This window comes from Oncorhynchus tshawytscha, unplaced genomic scaffold (assembly GCF_018296145.1).
Source record: "Oncorhynchus tshawytscha isolate Ot180627B unplaced genomic scaffold, Otsh_v2.0 Un_contig_409_pilon_pilon, whole genome shotgun sequence".
NCBI lineage: Eukaryota > Metazoa > Chordata > Actinopteri > Salmoniformes > Salmonidae > Oncorhynchus > Oncorhynchus tshawytscha.
The window spans coordinates 57,672-77,072 of NW_024608726.1; the positions used below are offsets into that span (position 1 = coordinate 57,672).

At 45.7% G+C, this 19,401-nt stretch overlaps 1 protein-coding gene across 2 annotated transcripts; it reads right to left on the bottom strand.

Moving 5' to 3' along the window:
* Positions 1–1,471: 1,471 nt before the first annotated feature.
* LOC121843767 (thioredoxin-like) lies at positions 1,472–19,300 on the bottom strand. 2 transcript variants are annotated; one of them, XM_042313585.1, is made up of 6 exons: positions 19,004–19,300; positions 5,160–5,264; positions 4,600–4,659; positions 4,142–4,207; positions 1,749–1,824; positions 1,472–1,711 (listed from the first exon to the last, which is right to left on the bottom strand). In XM_042313585.1, exons 1-5 carry the CDS (start codon positions 19,214–19,216, stop codon positions 1,762–1,764), a joined length of 507 nt encoding a protein of 168 aa, XP_042169519.1. In that variant the 5' UTR covers positions 19,217–19,300; the 3' UTR covers positions 1,472–1,711; positions 1,749–1,761. The 2 variants fall into 2 exon arrangements, with proteins under 2 accessions (XP_042169519.1, XP_042169518.1); XM_042313584.1 differs by having other exon boundaries at positions 1,472–1,824; positions 19,004–19,298.
* Positions 19,301–19,401: the final 101 nt, after the last annotated feature.

A 19,401-nucleotide genomic window follows, 5' to 3' on the forward strand; every position in this document is an offset into this window, starting at 1 on the left:
TCTTGATTTGATTGAGTGATGTTTTGCAGTGCTACCAGCAGAGGGCAGTGTGACAACAACAATCAGTTAGGCAGAAGGACTCTAGACGGTCATATCTGTATCTGTGGTAATAACATAGTAGAATGTAACCCATAATGATTTGGCAAATTTTTTTTTTAAAACAGACGAATTATACATTTATAGCACGATGTACATTCATGAAAATATAAGTTTAAGGAAAGAGAAAAAGCATTTTAATACAAATGGTTTATTATTATACATTATTGATCCATCCCTGGGTAGGAGAGAGACGGGGAGAGAGAAACCGGGGTGGGAGAGAGGGAGATGGGGGAGAGAGATGGGGAGATGGGGGGAGAGACGGGGAGAGAGAAACCGGGGTGGGAGAGAGGGAGACCGGGGGGAGAGAGAGACCGGAAGGAGAGAGAGAGACAGGGGGAAAGAGAGAGAGAGGGAGACAGGGGGAGAGAGAGAGAGACAGGGGGAGAGAGAGAGAGAGGGAGACAGGGGGGAGAGAGAGAGAGGGAGACAGGGGGGAGAGAGAGAGAGAGGGAGACAGGGGGAGAGAGAGAGAGAGAGAGGGAGACAGGGGAGAGGAGAGAGAGAGAGAGGGAGACAGGGGGGAGAGAGAGAGAGAGAGGGAGACAGGGGGAGAGAGGAGAGAGAGAGAGAGGGAGACAGGGGGGGAGAGAGAGAGAGAGAGAGAGGGAGACAGGGGGAGAGGGAGACAGGGGGAGAGAGAGAGAGGGAGACAGAGGGAGAGGGAGAGGGGGGAGAGAGAGAGAGAGGGAGACAGGGGGGAGAGAGAGAGAGGGAGACAGGGGGAGAGAGAGAGAGAGGGAGACATTTTGGGGGGAGAGAGAGAGAGAGGGAGACAGGGGGGAGAGAGAGAGAGAGGGAGACAGGGGGGGAGAGAGAGAGAGGGAGACAGGGGGAGAGAGAGAGAGAGGGAGACAGGGGGAGAGAGAGAGAGGGGGAGACAGGGGGAGAGAGAGAGAGAGGGAGACAGGGGGGGAGAGAGAGAGAGAGGGAGACGGGGGGGGAGAGAGAGAGAGGGAGATGGGGGAGAGAGAGAGAGAGGGAGAGGGAGACGGGGGGAGAGAGAGAGAGGGAGAGGGAGGGGGGGAGAGAGAGAGAGAGAGGGAGACGGGGGGGAGAGAGAGAGAGGGAGATGGGGGGGGGAGAGAGAGAGAGAGGGAGAGGGAGACGGGGGGAGAGAGAGAGAGGGAGACGGGGGGGGGAGAGAGAGAGAGGGAGACGGGGGGGAGAGAGAGAGAGAGAGAGAGAGGGAGACAGGGGGAGAGAGAGAGGGAGACAGGGGGTGAGAGAGAGAGACAGGGGGGGGAGAGAGAGAGGGAGAGGGGGGGAGAGAGAGAGGGAGACGGGGGGAGAGAGAGGGAGACGGGGGGAGAGAGAGAGACGGGGGGGGGGAGAGAGAGAGAGACGGGGGGAGAGAGAGGGAGACAGGGGGGAGAGAGAGAGAGTGGGGGGGGAGAAAGGAGGGAGACGGGGGGAGAGAGAGAGAGACGGGGGGAGAAAGGAGGGAGATGGGGAGAGAGAGAAACCGGTGATAACAGAGGAAGGTGAAAGGCATATTCTAGGGAGGATTGGGTGGAAGGCATTCAGGCATCCTGTCAAATCAGTTGAGGAGAGGGTGGAAGGCTTTGGGGCGTCCTCAGGTGAATTGAGACAGAGGAGAGCTGGAGAGGAGACAACTGTCCTCAGACAGGTGAGAGAGAGGAGAGGAGACAGACGGGTGTGTGTTTATTTGTGAGTGTTGACCAGCTCCTCCAGTTTGGCCTGATTGGACCCTGAGAACTCCTCCACCTGGAACACAACAACCAATCAAATCAGTTATTCAACAAATCAACCAATCAGCAACTAAATGAATCAACCACCTAACCAATCAATGAATCAAATCAGTTATTCAACAAATACATTTATCAATCAACCACCTAACCAATCAATGAATCAAATCAGTTATTCATCAAATCAAACAACCAACAAATAAATGAATCAACCAATGAATCAACCAATGAATCAACCAATGAATCAACCAAAGAATCAACCAAAGAATCAACCAATGAATCAACCAATGAATCAACCAATGAATCAACCAATGAATCAACCAAAGAATCAACCAAAGAATCAACCAATGAATCAACCAATGAATCAACCAATTGTATGTATAAGTAGAGTCAGCGATGCACGAAGTAAACAAACAGTATGGGAATATGGGGTCCGTTTCCACAACAAACGAAGAGATTTGAAGCGCCAGGAAACTTCTCTGCCGTTTCCTGTCCCGTAGCTCAACCTCATATCTCCGAGTCTCAGTTTAAATAGAGCTTCTTACAGCAGAATGTGTCACAACGTGGTTTAAGATTAGGAACTGCTGACTGTCTCTTTAAGACTGCCAGCAGACTCCTCCTACCTTCTGGTTTAAATTAGGAACTGTCTCTTTAAGACTACCAGCAGACTCCTTCCTACCTTCTTCCAGTTAAAATTAGGAACTGTCTCTTTAAGACTACCAGCAGACTCCTCCTACCTTACTACCAGCAGACTCCTCCTACCTTACTACCAGCAGACTCCTCCTACCTTCTAGTTAAAATGAGGAACTGTCTCTAAGACTACCAGCAGACTCGTTCCTACCTTCTTCCAGTTAAAATTAGGAACTGTCTCTTTAAGACTACCAGCAGACTCCTCCTACCTTACTACCAGCAGACTCCTCCTACCTTACTACCAGCAGACTTCTCCTACCTTCTAGTTAAAATGAGGAACTGTCTCTTTAAGACTACCAGCAGACTCCTCCTACCTTCTTCTGGTTTAAATTAGGCACTCTCTTTAAGACTACCAGCACACTCCTCCTACCTTCTAGTTAGAATTAGGATCTGTCTCTTTAAGACTACCATCTGACTCCTCCTACCTTCTAGTTAAAATTAGGAACTGTCTCTTTAAGACTACCAGCAGACTCCTCCTACCTTACTACCAGCAGACTCCTACCTTCCTGTCCTTTAAGACTACCATCAGACTCCTCCTACCTTCTAGTTAAAATTAGGAACTGTCTCTTTAAGACTACCAGCAGACTCCTCCTACCTTCTTCCAGTTAAAATTAGGAACTGTCTCTTTAAGACTACCAGCAGACTCCTCCTACCTTACTACCAGCAGACTCCTCCTACCTTCTTCCAGTTAAAATTAGGAACTGTCTCTTTAAGACTACCAGCAGACTCCTTCCTACCTACCTTCTAGTTAAAATTAGGAACTGTCTCTTTAAGACTGCCAGCAGACTCCTCCTACCTTCTTCTGGTTTAAATTAGGCACTCTCTTTAAGACTACCAGCACACTCCTCCTACCTTCTAGTTAGAATTAGGATCTGTCTCTTTAAGACTACCATCTGACTCCTCCTACCTTCTAGTTAAAATTAGGAACTGTCTCTTTAAGACTACCAGCAGACTCCTCCTACCTTACTACCAGCAGACTCCTCCTGCCGTACTACCATCAGACTCCTCCTACCTTCTAGTTAAAATTAGGAACTGTCTCTTTAAGACTACCAGCAGACTCCTCCTACCTTACTACCAGCAGACTCCTCCTACCTTACTACCAGCAGACTCCTACCTTCTTCTAGTTAAAATTAGGAACTGTCTATTTAAGACTACCAGCAGACTCCTTCCTACCTTCTTCCTAAAATTAGGAACTGTCTCTTTAAGACTACCAGCAGACTCCTTCCTACCTTCTTCCAGTTAAAATTAGGAACTGTCTCTTTAAGACTACCAGCAGACTCCTCCTACCTTACTACCAGCAGACTCCTCCTACCTTACTACCATCAGACTCCTCCTACCTTCTAGTTAAAATTAGGAACTGTCTCTTTAAGACTACCAACAGACTCCTCCTACCTTACTACCAGCAGACTCCTCCTACCTTCTAGTTAAAATTAGGAACTGTCTCTTTAAGACTACCAGCAGACTCCTCCTACCTTACTACCAGCAGACTCCTCCTACCTTACTACCAGCAGACTCCTCCTACCTTACTACCAGCAGACTCCTACCTTACTACCAGCAGACTCCTCCTACCTTACTACCAGCAGACTCCTACCTTCCAGTTAAAATTGGGAACTGTCTCTTTAAGACTACCAGCAGACTCCTCCTACCTTCTTCTGGTTCTTGTAGAAGTGGAATGTTGGCATACACTTGATGTCACAGAAACTGGCCACATCCTGGAGAAAGGGAGGAGGGGGAGACAGAGAGGGAGGAGGGGGAGACAGAGAGGGAGGAGGGGGAGACAGAGACAAGGACAGAGAGGGAGGAGGGGGAGACAGAGACAAGGACAGAGAGGGAGGAGAGAGAGAAACAGAACGAGAGAGAGAGAGACAGAGGGACAGAGATGGAAGGAGAGCGAGGGAGGAGAGAGAGAAGGAAGGGACAGAGGACCAAGAGCAACAGAGAAAAAGAGAGAGAAAGGACAGAGACAAGTTGGTTACATCAGACCAGTGTTGCTGTAAAGGCTGTGATTAAGGGCAGATGGCTGATCCCAGATCTATTAATAATGTTGCTGTATGGATAAAGGCTGGATCATGGGCAGATGGCTGATCCCAGATCTGTTGCTCACCGGTGCGTCGTCCACGTCAACCTTCAGGAAGACCACACTCTGATAATTCTCAGACAGACCCTGGAGACAGAGAGAGAGACAGAGAGACCGAGAGACAGAGAGAGAGAGAGAGAGAGAGAGAGAGAGAGAGAGAGAGAGAGAGAGAGAGAGAGAGAGAGAGACAGAGAGAGAGACAGAGAGAGAGAGACAGAGAGAGAGAGAGAGAGAGAGAGAGAGAGAGAGACAGAGAGAGACAGAGACAGAGAGAGAGAGAGAGAGAGAGACAGAGAGAGACAGAGAGAGAGAGACACAGAGAGAGAGAGAGAGAGAGAGAGAGACAGAGACAGGCACAGAGGATGAGGATCGAGAGAAGAGGGGAGGAAGACCGGAGGAGAGATGAAGAGAAAGGAGGATTTAGAGAAGAAGAGGGAAATGAGGTCAGATAATTTTAACTCCACATCCCGTTCCTCCACATCCCGTTCCAAAACGGACCAACACCCCAACACCCAGTAGAAACCAACACCCAGTAGAAAGTGCAGTAAGTATCTCCTATTGAAATACAAGGTGGATTAGAAGGTCACCTTGAAGAAAGGAGCGATGCTCTGACAGGGGCCGCACCACGTGGCTGTGAAGTCCACCACCACCAGCTTATCTCCTGCCTCCTCCAGGGCCTTGTCGAAGCCCTCCTGGGAAACACACACACACACACACACACACAGACACACACACACACACACACACACACACACACACACACACACACACACACACACACACACACACACACACACACACACACACACACACACACCATGTCAAAACACACCATAACTAGTATGGTACTTCAATAGGTTCTGTTATAGCGGGTCTACTGGGTCTGTTATAGCAGGTCTACAGGTTCCGTTATAGAGGGTCTACTGGTTCTGTTATAGCGGGTCTACTTGTTCTGTTATAGCGGGTCTGTTATAGCGGGTCTACTGGTTTTGTTATAGCGGGTCTGTTATAGCGGGTCTACTGGTTCTGTTATAGCGTGTCTACTGGTTCTGTTATAACGGGTCTGTTATAGCGTGTCTACTGGTTCTGTTATAGCGGGTCTGTTATAGCGGGTCTACTGGTTCTGTTATAGCGGGTCTGTTATCCCGGGTCTACTGGTTCTGTTATAACGGGTCTGTTATAGTGGGTCTACTGGTTATGTTATAACGGGTCTGTTATAGTGGGTCTACTGGTTCTGTTATAACGGGTCTGTTATAGTGGGTCTACTGGTTCTGTTATAGCGGGTCTGTTATAGCGTGTCTGCTGGTTTTGTTATAGCGGGTCTACTGGTTCTGTTATAGCGAGTCTGTTATAGAGGGTCTACTGGGTCTGTTATAGTGGGTCTGTTATAGCGGGTCTACTGGTTCTGTTATAACGGGTCTGTTATAGTGGGTCTACTGGTTTTGTTATAGCGGGTCTGTTATAGTGGGTCTACTTGGTCTGTTATAGCGGGTCTACTGGGTCTGTTATAGCGGGTCTGTTATAGTGGGTCTACTTGGTCTGTTATAGCGGGTCTACTGGTTCTGTTATAGCGAGTCTACTGGTTCTGTTATAGAGGGTCTACTTGGTCTGTTATAGCGGGTCTGTTATAGCGGGTCTACTTGGTCTGTTATAGCGGGTCTACTGGGTCTGTTATAGCGGTTCTGTTATAGCAGGTCTACTGGTTCTGGTATAGCGGGTCTGTTATAGAGGGTCTACTGGGTCTGTTATAGCGGGTCTGTTATAGCGGGTCTACTGGGTCTGTTATAGAGGGTCTACTGGGTCTGTTATAGAGGGTCTACTGGGTCTGTTATAGCGGGTCTACAGGTTCTGTTATAGAGGATCTACTGGGTCTGTTATAGAGGGTCTACTGGTTCTGTTATAGAGGGTCTACTGGGTCTGTTATAGAGGGTCTACTGGGTCTGTTATAGCGGGTCTGTTAGCGCGGGTCTACTGGTTCTGTTATAGCGGGTCTGTTATAGTGGGTCTACTGGGTCTGTTATAGCGGGTCTACTGGGTCTGTTATAGTGGGTCTGTTATCGCGGGTCTACTGGTTCTGTTATAGAGGGTCTATTATAGCCGGTCTACAAGTTCTGTTATAGTGGGTCTACAGGTTCTGTTATAGTGGGTCTACTGGTTCTGTTATAGAGGGTCTGTTATAGTGGGTCTATTATAGTGGGTCTGTTATAGCGGGTCTGTTATACCGGGTCTACTGGTTCTGTTATAGCGGGTCTGTTATCGCGGGTCTGTAGCCTTTTAATCAAAGATAACTATTAGCTACTATAAATACCACAGACACTAATACGAGCATCCATCCTGGTTCTTATACTAGGTAGAGTCAACACGTTAACAGCCATGTCTCTGGTTCTTATACTAGGTAGAGGAGAGAGTCAACACGTTAACAGTCATGTCCCTGGTTCTTATACTAGGTAGAGGAGAGAGTCAACAGTCATGTCTCTGGTTCTTATACTAGGTAGAGGAGAGAGTCAACAGTCATGTCCCTGGTTCTTATACTAGGTAGAGGAGAGAGTCAACAGTCATGTCTCTGGTTCTTATACTAGGTAGAGGAGAGAGTCAACAGTCCTGTCTCTGGTTCTTATACTAGGTAGAGGAGAGAGTCAACACGTTAACAGTCATGTCTCTGGTTCTTATACTAGGTAGAGGAGAGAGTCAACAGTCATGTCTCTGGTTCTTATACTAGGTAGAGGAGAGAGTCAACACGTTAACAGTCATGTCTCTGGTTCTTATACTAGGTAGAGGAGAGAGTCAACAGTCATGTCCCTGGTTCTTATACTAGGTAGAGGAGAGTCATGTTAACAGTCATGTCTCTGGTTCTTATACTAGGTAGAGGAGAGAGTCAACAGTCATGTCTCTGGTTCTTATACTAGGTAGAGGAGAGAGTCAACAGTCATGTCCCTGGTTCTTATACTAGGTAGAGGAGAGTCAACATGTTAACAGTCATGTCTCTGGTTCTTATACTAGGTAGAGGAGAGAGTCAACAGTCATGTCTCTGGTTCTTATACTAGGTAGAGAGAGAGTCAACATGTTAACAGTCATGTCCCTGGTTCTTATACTAGGTAGAGGAGAGAGTCAACAGTCCTGTCTCTGGTTCTTATACTAGGTAGAGGAGAGAGTCAACAGTCCTGTCTCTGGTTCTTATACTAGGTAGAGGAGAGAGTCAACAGTCCTGTCTCTGGTTCTTATACTAGGTAGAGGAGAGAGTCAACAGTCATGTCCCTGGTTCTTATACTAGGTAGAGGAGAGAGTCAACAGTCATGTCCCTGGTTCTTATACTAGGTAGAGGAGAGAGTCAACAGTCATGTCCCTGGTTCTTATACTAGGTAGAGGAGAGAGTCAACAGTCATGTCCCTGGTTCTTATACTAGGTAGAGGAGAGAGTCAACAGTCATGTCCCTGGTTCTTATACTAGGTAGAGGAGAGAGTCAACAGTCATGTCCCTGGTTCTTATACTAGGTAGAGGAGAGAGTCAACAGTCATGTCCCTGGTTCTTATACTAGGTAGAGGAGAGAGTCAACAGTCATGTCCCTGGTTCTTATACTAGGTAGAGGAGAGAGTTAACAGTCCTGTCTCTGGTTCTTATACTAGGTAGAGGAGAGAGTCAACAGTCATGTCCCTGGTTCTTATACTAGGTAGAGGAGAGAGTCAACAGTCATGTCTCTGGTTCTTATACTAGGTAGAGGAGAGAGTCAACAGTCATGTCTCTGGTTCTTATACTAGGTAGAGGAGAGAGTCAACACGTTAACAGTCATGTCTCTGGTTCTTATACTAGGTAGAGGAGAGAGTCAACAGTCATGTCTCTGGTTCTTATACTAGGTAGAGGAGAGAGTCAACAGTCATGTCTCTGGTTCTTATACTAGGTAGAGGAGAGAGTCAACACGTTAACAGCCATGTCTCTGGTTCTTATACTAGGTAGAGGAGAGAGTCAACACGTTAACAGTCCTGTCTCTGGTTCTTATTCTTATACTAGGTAGAGGAGAGAGTCAACAGTCATGTCTCTGGTTCTTATACTAGGTAGAGGAGAGAGTCAACAGTCCTGTCTCTGGTTCTTATACTAGGTAGAGGAGAGAGTCACGTTAACAGTCATGTCTCTGGTTCTTATACTAGGTAGAGGAGAGAGTCAACAGTCATGTCTCTGGTTCTTATACTAGGTAGAGGAGAGAGTCAACAGTCATGTCTCTGGTTCTTATACTAGGTAGAGGAGAGAGTCAACACGTTAACAGTCCTGTCTCTGGTTCTTATTCTTATACTAGGTAGAGGAGAGAGTCAACAGTCATGTCTCTGGTTCTTATACTAGGTAGAGGAGAGAGTCAACAGTCCTGTCTCTGGTTCTTATACTAGGTAGAGGAGAGAGTCAACACGTTAACAGTCATGTCCCTGGTTCTTATACTAGGTAGAGAGAGAGTCAACAGTCATGTCTCTGGTTCTTATACTAGGTAGAGGAGAGAGTCAACAGTCATGTCTCTGGTTCTTATACTAGGTAGAGGAGAGAGTCAACATGTTAACAGTCATGTCTCTGGTTCTTATACTAGGTAGAGGAGAGAGTCAACAGTCCTGTCTCTGGTTCTTATACTAGGTAGAGGAGAGAGTCAACAGTCATGTCTCTGGTTCTTATACTAGGTAGAGGAGAGAGTCAACACAGTCATGTCTCTGGTTCTTATACTAGGTAGAGGAGAGAGTCAACAGTCATGTCTCTGGTTCTTATACTAGGTAGAGGAGAGAGTCAACAGTCATGTCTCTGGTTCTTATACTAGGTAGAGGAGAGAGTCAACAGTTAACAGTCATGTCTCTGGTTCTTATACTAGGTAGAGGAGAGAGTCAACAGTCCTGTCTCTGGTTCTTATACTAGGTAGAGGAGAGAGTCAACAGTCATGTCTCTGGTTCTTATACTAGGTAGAGGAGAGAGTCAACACGTTAACAGTCATGTCTCTGGTTCTTATACTAGGTAGAGGAGAGAGTCAACAGTCCTGTCTCTGGTTCTTATACTAGGTAGAGGAGAGAGTCAACAGTCATGTCTCTGGTTCTTATACTAGGTAGAGGAGAGAGTCAACACAGTCATGTCTCTGGTTCTTATACTAGGTAGAGGAGAGAGTCAACAGTCATGTCTCTGGTTCTTATACTAGGTAGAGGAGAGAGTCAACAGTCATGTCTCTGGTTCTTATACTAGGTAGAGGAGAGAGTCAACAGTCCTGTCTCTGGTTCTTATACTAGGTAGAGGAGAGAGTCAACAGTCATGTCTCTGGTTCTTATACTAGGTAGAGGAGAGAGTCAACAGTCATGTCTCTGGTTCTTATACTAGGTAGAGGAGAGAGTCAACACGTTAACAGTCATGTCTCTGGTTCTTATACTAGGTAGAGGAGAGAGTCAACAGTCATGTCTCTGGTTCTTATACTAGGTAGAGGAGAGAGTCAACAGTCATGTCTCTGGTTCTTATACTAGGTAGAGGAGAGAGTCAACAGTCATGTCTCTGGTTCTTATACTAGGTAGAGGAGAGAGTCAACAGTCATGTCTCTGGTTCTTATACTAGGTAGAGGAGAGAGTCAACAGTCATGTCTCTGGTTCTTATACTAGGTAGAGGAGAGAGTCAGCCATGTCTCTGGTTCTTATACTGGGTAGAGGAGAGAGTAACAGTCATGTCTCTGGTTCTTATACTAGGTAGAGGAGAGAGTCAACAGCCATGTCTCTGGTTCTTATACTGGGTAGAGGAGAGAGTCAACAGTCATGTCTCTGGTTCTTATACTAGGTAGAGGAGAGAGTAACAGTCATGTCTCTGGTTCTTATACTAGGTAGAGGAGAGAGTCAACACGTTAACAGTCATGTCTCTGGTTCTTATACTAGGTAGAGGAGAGAGTCAACAGTCATGTCCCTAGTTCTTATACTAGGTAGAGAGAGAGAGTCAACAGTCATGTCTCTGGTTCTTATACTAGGTAGAGGAGAGAGTTAACAGTCATGTCTCTGGTTCTTATACTAGGTAGAGGAGAGAGTCAACAGTCATGTCTCTGGTTCTTATACTAGGTAGAGGAGAGAGTCAACACGTTAACAGTCATGTCTCTGGTTCTTATACTAGGTAGAGGAGAGAGTCAACAGTCATGTCTCTGGTTCTTATACTAGGTAGAGGAGAGAGTCAACAGTCATGTCTCTGGTTCTTATACTAGGTAGAGGAGAGAGTCAACAGTCATGTCTCTGGTTCTTATACTAGGTAGAGGAGAGAGTCAACACGTTAACAGTCCTGTCTCTGGTTCTTATACTAGGTAGAGGATTTTTATTTTATTTAAACCTTTATTTAAACTAGGCAAGTCAGTTAAGAACAAATTCTTATTTACAATGACGGCCTTGCCCCCCCGTGCCAAACCAGGACGACGCTGGGCCAATTGCGCGCCACCCTAGGGGACACCCAATCACAGCCGTGATGTGTGATATTAAAGACCAATGTGAAGGGAAGCCGAGTGACGGAAACCAACAGATTGATCGGTACGAACGAAGGTCACAAGGAAGTGAAAACCTGTCAGTGAAAGCTGAGTTTTTTTTTTTGCCTCAACAGAAAGGATTCCTTAGCTTTCAATGTTCAAGAGAATTTGTCCCATAATGCACTGCAGCGTTTTAAATGCTAAAGAATGGGACGTGTAGCTGCTCAGTGGAAAGGAAATGAAAAGATGTGCCAAGTGTGGAGGAACACGTGGTTACAGTGAATGAGGAAGCATGGGAAGGTTAAGTGCTGTAATTGTGGGGGAAGAACACAATGCAGTATTTGGTGGATGCCAGGTACAGAGAGAGGCTTGAGAGGCTCACAGAGGATAGAGGGGCTCAGAGAGGATAGAGGGGCTCAGAGAGGATAGAGGGGCTCAGAGAGGATAGAGGGGACTCAGAGAGGATAGAGGGACTCAGAGAGGATAGAGGGGCTCAGAGAGGATAGAGGGGCTCAGAGAGGATAGAGGGGCTCAGAGAGGATAGAGGGGCTCAGAGAGGATAGAGGGGCTCAGAGAGGATAGAGGGTCTCAGAGAGGATAGAGGGGCTCAGAGAGGATAGAGGGGCTCAGAGAGGATAGAGGGACTCAGAGAGGATAGAGGGACTCAGAGAGGATAGAGGGACTCAGAGAGGATAGAGGGACTCAGAGAGGATAGAGGGACTCAGAGAGGATAGAGGGACTCAGAGAGGATAGAGAGGCTCAGAGGATAGAGGGACTCAGAGAGGATAGAGGGACTCAGAGAGGATAGAGAGGCTCAGAGAGGCTAGAGGGACTCAGAGAGGCTAGAGGGACTCAGAGAGGATAGAGGGACTCAGAGAGGATAGAGGGACTCAGAGAGGATAGAGGCTCAGAGAGGATAGAGAGGCTCAGAGAGGCTAGAGGGACTCAGAGAGGCTAGAGGGACTCAGAATTTTATTTTATTTAAACCTTTATTTGAACTAGGCAAGTCAGTTAAGAACACATTCACCGTCATTGTAAATAAGAATTTGTTCTTAACTGACTTGCCTAGTTCAAATAAAGGTTTAAATAAAATAAAATTCCTCGACCTAGTATAAGAACCAGAGACATGACTGTCAGAGACGTCCCGTGAGAGAGAGAGACAGGTTGAGGTTTCCAGGATCAGAGACGTCCCGTGAGAGAGAGAGACAGGTTGAGGTTTCCAGGGTCAGAGACGTCCCGTGAGAGAGAGAGACAGGTTGAGGTTTCCAGGGTCAGAGACGTCCCGTGTGAGAGAGAGAGAGAGACAGGTTGAGGTTTCCAGGGTCAGAGACGTCCCGTGTGAGAGAGAGAGAGAGAGAGACAGGTTGAGGTTTCCAGGGTCAGAGACGTCCCGTGAGAGAGAGAGAGAGAGAGAGACAGGTTGAGGTTTCCAGGATCAGAGACGTCCCGTGTGAGAGAGAGACAGGTTGAGGTTTCCAGGGTCAGAGACGTCCCGTGTGAGAGAGAGAGAGAGAGACAGGTTGAGGTTTCCAGGGTCAGAGACGTCCCGTGAGAGTGAGAGAGAGAGAGAGACAGGTTGAGGTTTCCAGGATCAGAGACGTCCCGTGTGAGAGAGAGACAGGTTGAGGTTTCCAGGGTCAGAGACGTCCCGTGTGAGAGAGAGAGAGAGACAGGTTGAGGTTTCCAGGATCAGAGACGTCCCGTGTGAGAGAGAGAGAGACAGGTTGAGGTTTCCAGGATCAGAGACGTCCCGTGTGAGAGAGAGAGAGACAGGTTGAGGTTTCCAGGGTCAGAGACGTCCCGTGTGAGAGAGAGAGAGAGAGACAGGTTGAGGTTTCCAGGGTCAGAGACGTCCCGTGAGAGAGAGAGAGAGAGAGAGAGACAGGTTGAGGTTTCCAGGATCAGAGACGTCCCGTGTGAGAGAGAGACAGGTTGAGGTTTCCAGGGTCAGAGACGTCCCGTGTGAGAGAGAGAGAGAGGCAGGTTGAGGTTTCCAGGGTCAGAGACGTCCCGTGTGAGAGAGAGAGAGAGGCAGGTTGAGGTTTCCAGGATCAGAGACGTCCCGTGTGAGAGAGAGAGAGAGAGGCAGGTTGAGGTTTCCAGGGTCAGAGACGTCCCGTGTGAGAGAGAGACAGATTGAGGTTTCCAGGGTCAGAGACGTCCCGTGTGAGAGAGAGACAGGTTGAGGTTTCCAGGATCAGAGACGTCCCGTGTGAGAGAGAGAGAGAGAGAGAGAGAGAGACAGGTTGAGGTTTCCAGGATCAGAGACGTCCCGTGAGAGAGAGAGAGAGAGAGAGAGAGAGACAGGTTGAGGTTTCCAGGATCAGAGACGTCCCGTGTGAGAGAGAGACAGGTTGAGGTTTCCAGGGTCAGAGACGTCCCGTGTGAGAGAGAGAGACAGGTTGAGGTTTCCAGGATCAGAGACGTCCCGTGTGAGAGAGAGAGACAGGTTGAGGTTTCCAGGATCAGAGACGTCCCGTGTGAGAGAGAGACAGGTTGAGGTTTCCAGGATCAGAGACGTCCCGTGAGAGAGAGAGAGACAGGTTGAGGTTTCCAGGATCAGAGACGTCCCGTGTGAGAGAGAGAGACAGGTTGAGGTTTCCAGGATCAGAGACGTCCCGTGAGAGAGAGAGAGACAGGTTGAGGTTTCCAGGATCAGAGACGTCCCGTGTGAGAGAGAGAGACAGGTTGAGGTTTCCAGGGTCAGAGACGTCCCGTGTGAGAGAGAGAGACAGGTTGAGGTTTCCAGGGTCAGAGACGTCCCGTGTGAGAGAGAGACAGGTTGAGGTTTCCAGGATCAGAGACGTCCCAAAGTTGTCATATGTTGAGGCAGTGGAGAAAGTAGAGGAAGATGGGTCAAGAGAAGTAGATCTGTACCAGTACAGAGGGATAAACCAACAAGTGATATATATATATATATGTTTCAGTAAGATTGGACTTTTATAATGTATACTTATTCTCCACCATAATTTGCAAATAAATTCATTAAAAATCCTACAATGTGATTTTCTGGATTTTTTTTCTCATTTTGTCTGTCATAGTTGAAGTGTACCGATGATGAAAATTACAGGCCTCTCCCATCTTTTTAAGTGGGAGAACTTGCACAATTGGTGGCTGACTAAATACTTTTTTGCCCCACTGTATATATATATATATATATATAGCTATAAATAGATGGATAGATATTTATAGCTCTATCTATCTATATATATATATCTATATATATATCTATATATCTATATATATATATATATAGCTATCAACTGTACTGCAGGGAGGGATCGTAAGTCACAGAGAATAGAGGTTCTGGTGGCAGCTGCAGAGAGGTACTTGGGAGGACGAGATTTGACGTCAGGAGATGGGAGAGGCCTGTGTGTTGAGCGGTGGTGGTGTCCTGTCTTTTCAGGCTGTTGGCCTGAGGTACGACTAGATGGTTATAAATAGTGGAGTAGGGTGGGGGGGTTTAGTGTAGGGTTAGATGGTAGGGTATTTAAATAGTGGATTAGAGTGGTGGGTTGTTAATGAGTGTAGAGTTAGATGGTAGATGTTAGGGTATATAAATAGTGGAGTAGGGTGGGGGGTTGTTAATGAGTGTAGAGTTAGATGGTAGATTGTAGGGTATTTAAATAGTGGAGTAGGGTGGGGGTGTTTAGTGTAGGGTTAGATGGTAGATTGTAGGGTATTTAAATAGTGGAGTAGGGTGGGGGTGTTTAGTGTAGGGTTAGATGGTAGGGTATTTAAATAGTGGAGTAGGGTGGTGGGGTTTAGTGTAGGGTTAGATGGTAGATGGTAGAGTATTTAAATAGTGGAGTAAGGTGGTGGGGTTTAGTGTAGAGTTAGATGGTAGGGTATTTAAATAGTGGAGTAGGGTGGTGGGGTTTAGTGTAGGGTTAGATGGTAGATGGTAGGGTATTTAAATAGTGGAGTAGGGTGGTGGGGTTTAGTGTAGGGTTAGATGGTAGGGTATTTAAATAGTGGAGTAGGGTGGTGGGGTTTAGTGTAGGGTTAGATGGTAGGGTATTTAAATAGTGGAGTAGGGTGGGGGGGTTTAGTGTAGAGTTAGATGGTAGGGTATTTAAATAGTGGAGTAGGGTGGTGGGGTTTAGTGTAGGGTTAGATGGTAGGGTATTTAAATAGTGGAGTAGGGTGGTGGGGTTTAGTGTAGGGTTAGATGGTAGGGTATTTAAATAGTGGAGTAGGGTGGTGGGGTTTAGTGTAGGAGTTAGATGGTAGGGTATTTAAATAGTGGAGTAGGGTGGGGGGGTTTAGTGTAGGGTTAGATGGTAGGGTATTTAAATAGTGGAGTAGGGTGGGGGGGTTTAGTGTAGGGTTAGATGGTAGGGTATTTAAATAGTGGAGTAGGGTGGGGGGGTTTAGTGTAGGGTTAGATGGTAGGGTATTTAAATAGTGGAGTAGGGTGGTGGGGTTTAGTGTAGAGTTAGATGGTAGGGTATTTAAATAGTGGAGTAGGGTGGTGGGGTTTAGTGTAGGGTTAGATGGTAGGGTATTTAAATAGTGGAGTAGGGTGGTGGGGTTTAGTGTAGGGTTAGATGGTAGGGTATTTAAATAGTGGAGTAGGGTGGTGGGGTTTAGTGTAGGGTTAGATGGTAGGGTATTTAAATAGTGGAGTAGGGTGGTGGGGTTTAGTGTAGGGTTAGATGGTAGGGTATTTAAATAGTGGAGTAGGGTGGTGGGGTTTAGTGTAGGGTTAGATGGTAGGGTATTTAAATAGTGGAGTAGGGTGGTGGGGTTTAGTGTAGGGTTAGATGGTAGGGTATTTAAATAGTGGAGTAGGGTGGTGGGGTTTAGTGTAGGGTTAGATGGTAGGGTATTTAAATAGTGGAGTAGGGTGGTGGGGTTTAGTGTAGGGAGTTAGATGGTAGGGTATTTAAATAGTGGAGTAGGGTGGTGGGGTTTAGTGTAGGGTTAGATGGTAGATGGTAGGGTATTTAAATAGTGGAGTAGGGTGGTGGGGTTTAGGTAGGGTTAGATGGTAGATGGTAGGGTATTTAAATAGTGTAGGGTGGTGGGGTTAGATGGTAGATGGTAGATGGGTATTTAAATAGTGGAGTAGGGTGGTGGGGTTTAGTGTAGGGTTAGATTAGATGGTAGGGTATTTAAATAGTGGTAGGGTGGTGGGTGTTTAGTGTAGGGTTAGATGGTATAGGGTATTTAAATAGTGGAGTAGGGTAGGGGTGTTAAGTGTAGGGTTAGATGGTAGGGTATTTAAATAGTGGACCTCATTGTAAGATGGTAGATGGTAGGGTATTTAAAAGTGGAGTAGGGTGGGGGTTTAGTGTAAAGTTAGATGGTAGGGTATTTAAATAGTTAGGGTGGTGGGGTTTAGTGTAGGGTTAGATGGTAGGGTATTTAAATAGTGGAGTAGGGTGGGGGATTTAGTGTAGGTTAGATGGTAGGGTATTTAAATAGTGGAGTAGGGTGGTAGGGGTTTAGTGTAGGGTTAGATGGTAGGGTATTTAAATAGTGGAGTAGGGTGGGGGGTTTAGTGTAGAGTTAGATGGTAGGGTATTTAAATAGTGGAGTAGGGTGGGGGTGTTTAGTGTAGAGTTAGATGGTAGGGTATTTAAATAGTGGAGTAGGGTGGGGGTGTTTAGTGTAGAGTTAGATGGTAGATGGTAGGGTATATAAATAGTGGAGTAGGGTGGTGGGTTGTTAATGAGTGTAGGGTTAGATGGTAGATGGTAGGGTATATAAATAGTGAGGTTTAATGAGTGAAGAGTGAGATTTATAAGGGAGGTATACCGTATATACCTTATATACCAGTCTAGTAGGTGGCGGTAACAAAACATTTATTGGATACCAAACGCGACCTCATTGAAGAAGAAGGTCGGGACAGAGTATATAATGAATGAGCAGGCTGAAAGACGGGGCTAAATGTCAGATCGGATAAATCTTTACTTTAGTTCTGTCTTTTGACGACAGGCTCAGCTGGCTAAAATACTCATCCTTGGCACATGATTCTTGATCTGCGGTGGCCCACGTGTGACGGGGCATAATTACCTCTTGCCAGCAGGGTTAGAGAGTTAGATAACGTTATCTGTCTAATGTACAGAGTGACAATAAGATGGAGACATATGCTAAACCGTGTGGCTAGCTGGCTTTGCATAAGCAGTGGCCGACAAAACAACACGACAAAAATGCAGCTAAAAAATGGCTAACGAGCATGTTTAGTCACCTCTGGCTCAACGTTTGACTTGCTGTAGTGCAACTATAGTTAAAAACATTTAGCTAAATCGCACCAACCATGCATTGTATATAATTAGCAGTTGTTGCCTCAACGATTAACCATTTTTACAACCTCCCGGCATGTAATATAGTATAGACTAGTTAGGGTTAAAAGCACCATGTGAATTACTGTGCACTATTCCCGTGTAATATAGTACAGACTAGTTAGGGTTAAAAGCACCATGTGAATTACTGTGCACTATTCCCGTGTAATATAGTATAGACTAGTTAGGGTTCAATGCACCATGTGAATTACTGTGCACTATTCCCGTGTAATATAGTATAGACTAGTTAGGGCTCAATGCACCATGTGAATTACTGTGCACTATTCCCGTGTAATATAGTATAGACTAGTTAGGGTTAAAAGCACCATGTGAATTACTGTGCACTATTCCCGTGTAATATAGTATAGACTAGTTAGGGTTAAAAGCACCATGTGAATTACTGTGCATTATTCCCGTGTAATATAGTATAGACTAGTTAGGGTTAAAAGCACCATGTGAATTACTGTGCATTATTCCCGTGTAATATAGTATAGACTAGTTAGGGCTCAATGCACCATGTGAATTACTGTGCACTATTCCCGTGTAATATAGTATAGACTAGTTAGGGTTCAATGCACCATGTGAATTACTGTGCACTATTCCCGTGTAATATAGTATAGACTAGTTAGGGTTCAATGCACCATGTGAATTACTGTGCACTATTCCCGTGTAATATAGTATAGACTAGTTAGGGTTCAATGCACCATGTGAATTACTGTGCACTATTCCCGTGTAATATAGTATAGACTAGTTAGGGTTAAATGCACCATGTGAATTACTGTGCATTATTCCCGTGTAATATAGTATAGACTAGTTAGGGTTAAAAGCACCATGTGAATTACTGTGCACTATTCCCGTGTAATATAGTATAGACTAGTTAGGGTTCAATGCACCATGTGAATTACTGTGCACTATTCCCGTTTAATATAGTATAGACTAGTTAGGGTTAAAAGCACCATGTGAATTACTGTGCATTATTCCCGTTTAATATAGTATAGACTAGTTAGGGCTCAATGCACCATGTGAATTACTGTGCACTATTCCCGTTTAATATAGTATAGACTAGTTAGGGCTCAATGCACCATGTGAATTACTGTGCACTATTCCCGTTTAAGGCCCACGCGCGTCTGCATAAAACCGGAGAAAGACGACTCGTTGTGAATATGTCATATCAGCCATGTCGTTCTCGCTGTCTGTTCTTATTCAAATAAAATAAAATATTTTTAAAAAATTGTTAGCTGTATACATGTATACAAAAGCGATGTATTAAATAATTATCGTGTTTTTTAATAGTTTCGATTAAGAGTAGTTAATTCTATTTTATTTTATTAAAATGGTGAGATCTCAACATGGCGAATGTGCTTTAGGTGAATCCACCGCTGATTCTGTCAGGACCAATAACGTTAACCATTTATCTCAACACCAACAAAAAAAAAAAATGAAATACATTTTAATTCAAATGTAAAAATTTGTGCATCTGTCAAGTCGCTAACTAAAGTAACTAGCGAACGTTAACTAGTTTATTAAATTGAAAACCAAAACATGGTAAAACGATCAAGCGGGAGGTTTGCAACAACGTGCCTGTCTATCCTGACCATTTTCAACAAGTCTTGATTCTCGCCTAATATAACTAGATTACAGTACACTTTAGCTAAAAGCTATATTTGTCAAATACCCCCTTCCAGGAACGGCATCTCACCTTATCTTCGATTATAATGATCATGTTGATAGTTTTAGAGACGGTGACAGTCCTTCCTGCCGGTATATTTCCTCCCTGGTTGTCTGTTTCGAGTAGCGGCACTGTGGACCACGCAGACTGAACGGGACAGCTCGTTATGCAGGGGCGGGTTATGTAAATGTTATTTCGGAACAATCCTGCCCCCTTCTCCACGCTATTTTGTTTCCGCCACATTCACGGTGTGTTGTCGAAAAACAGACTGTTGTATTCATTCTCGACAATAACTGTGTCTCCATTACATCAGCCTGCTGTTGCACAGCAGTCCTACGACCGCAAGGTTACGCCTGCTCTTCAGAAACACGCAGTAATGTGAGGTGTAAGTTAGGAGTCAAGTAAACCCCCTGGACAGGACGCTAGTT

Excerpts from the sequence above, each read along its gene's own strand:
- LOC121843767 (XM_042313585.1), bottom strand. The coding sequence starts at position 19,216 with ATGTGGCGGAAACAAAATAGCGTGGAGAAGGGGGCAGGATTGTTCCGA. Across the intron at positions 4,660-5,159 it reads GCATCGCTCCTTTCTTCAAG|GGTCTGTCTGAGAATTATCA; the intron begins GTGACCTTCTAA and ends CTCTGTCTCCAG. Across the intron at positions 1,825-4,141 it reads TCTACAAGAACCAGAAGAAG|GTGGAGGAGTTCTCAGGGTC; the intron begins GTAGGAGGAGTC and ends GTTGTGTTCCAG.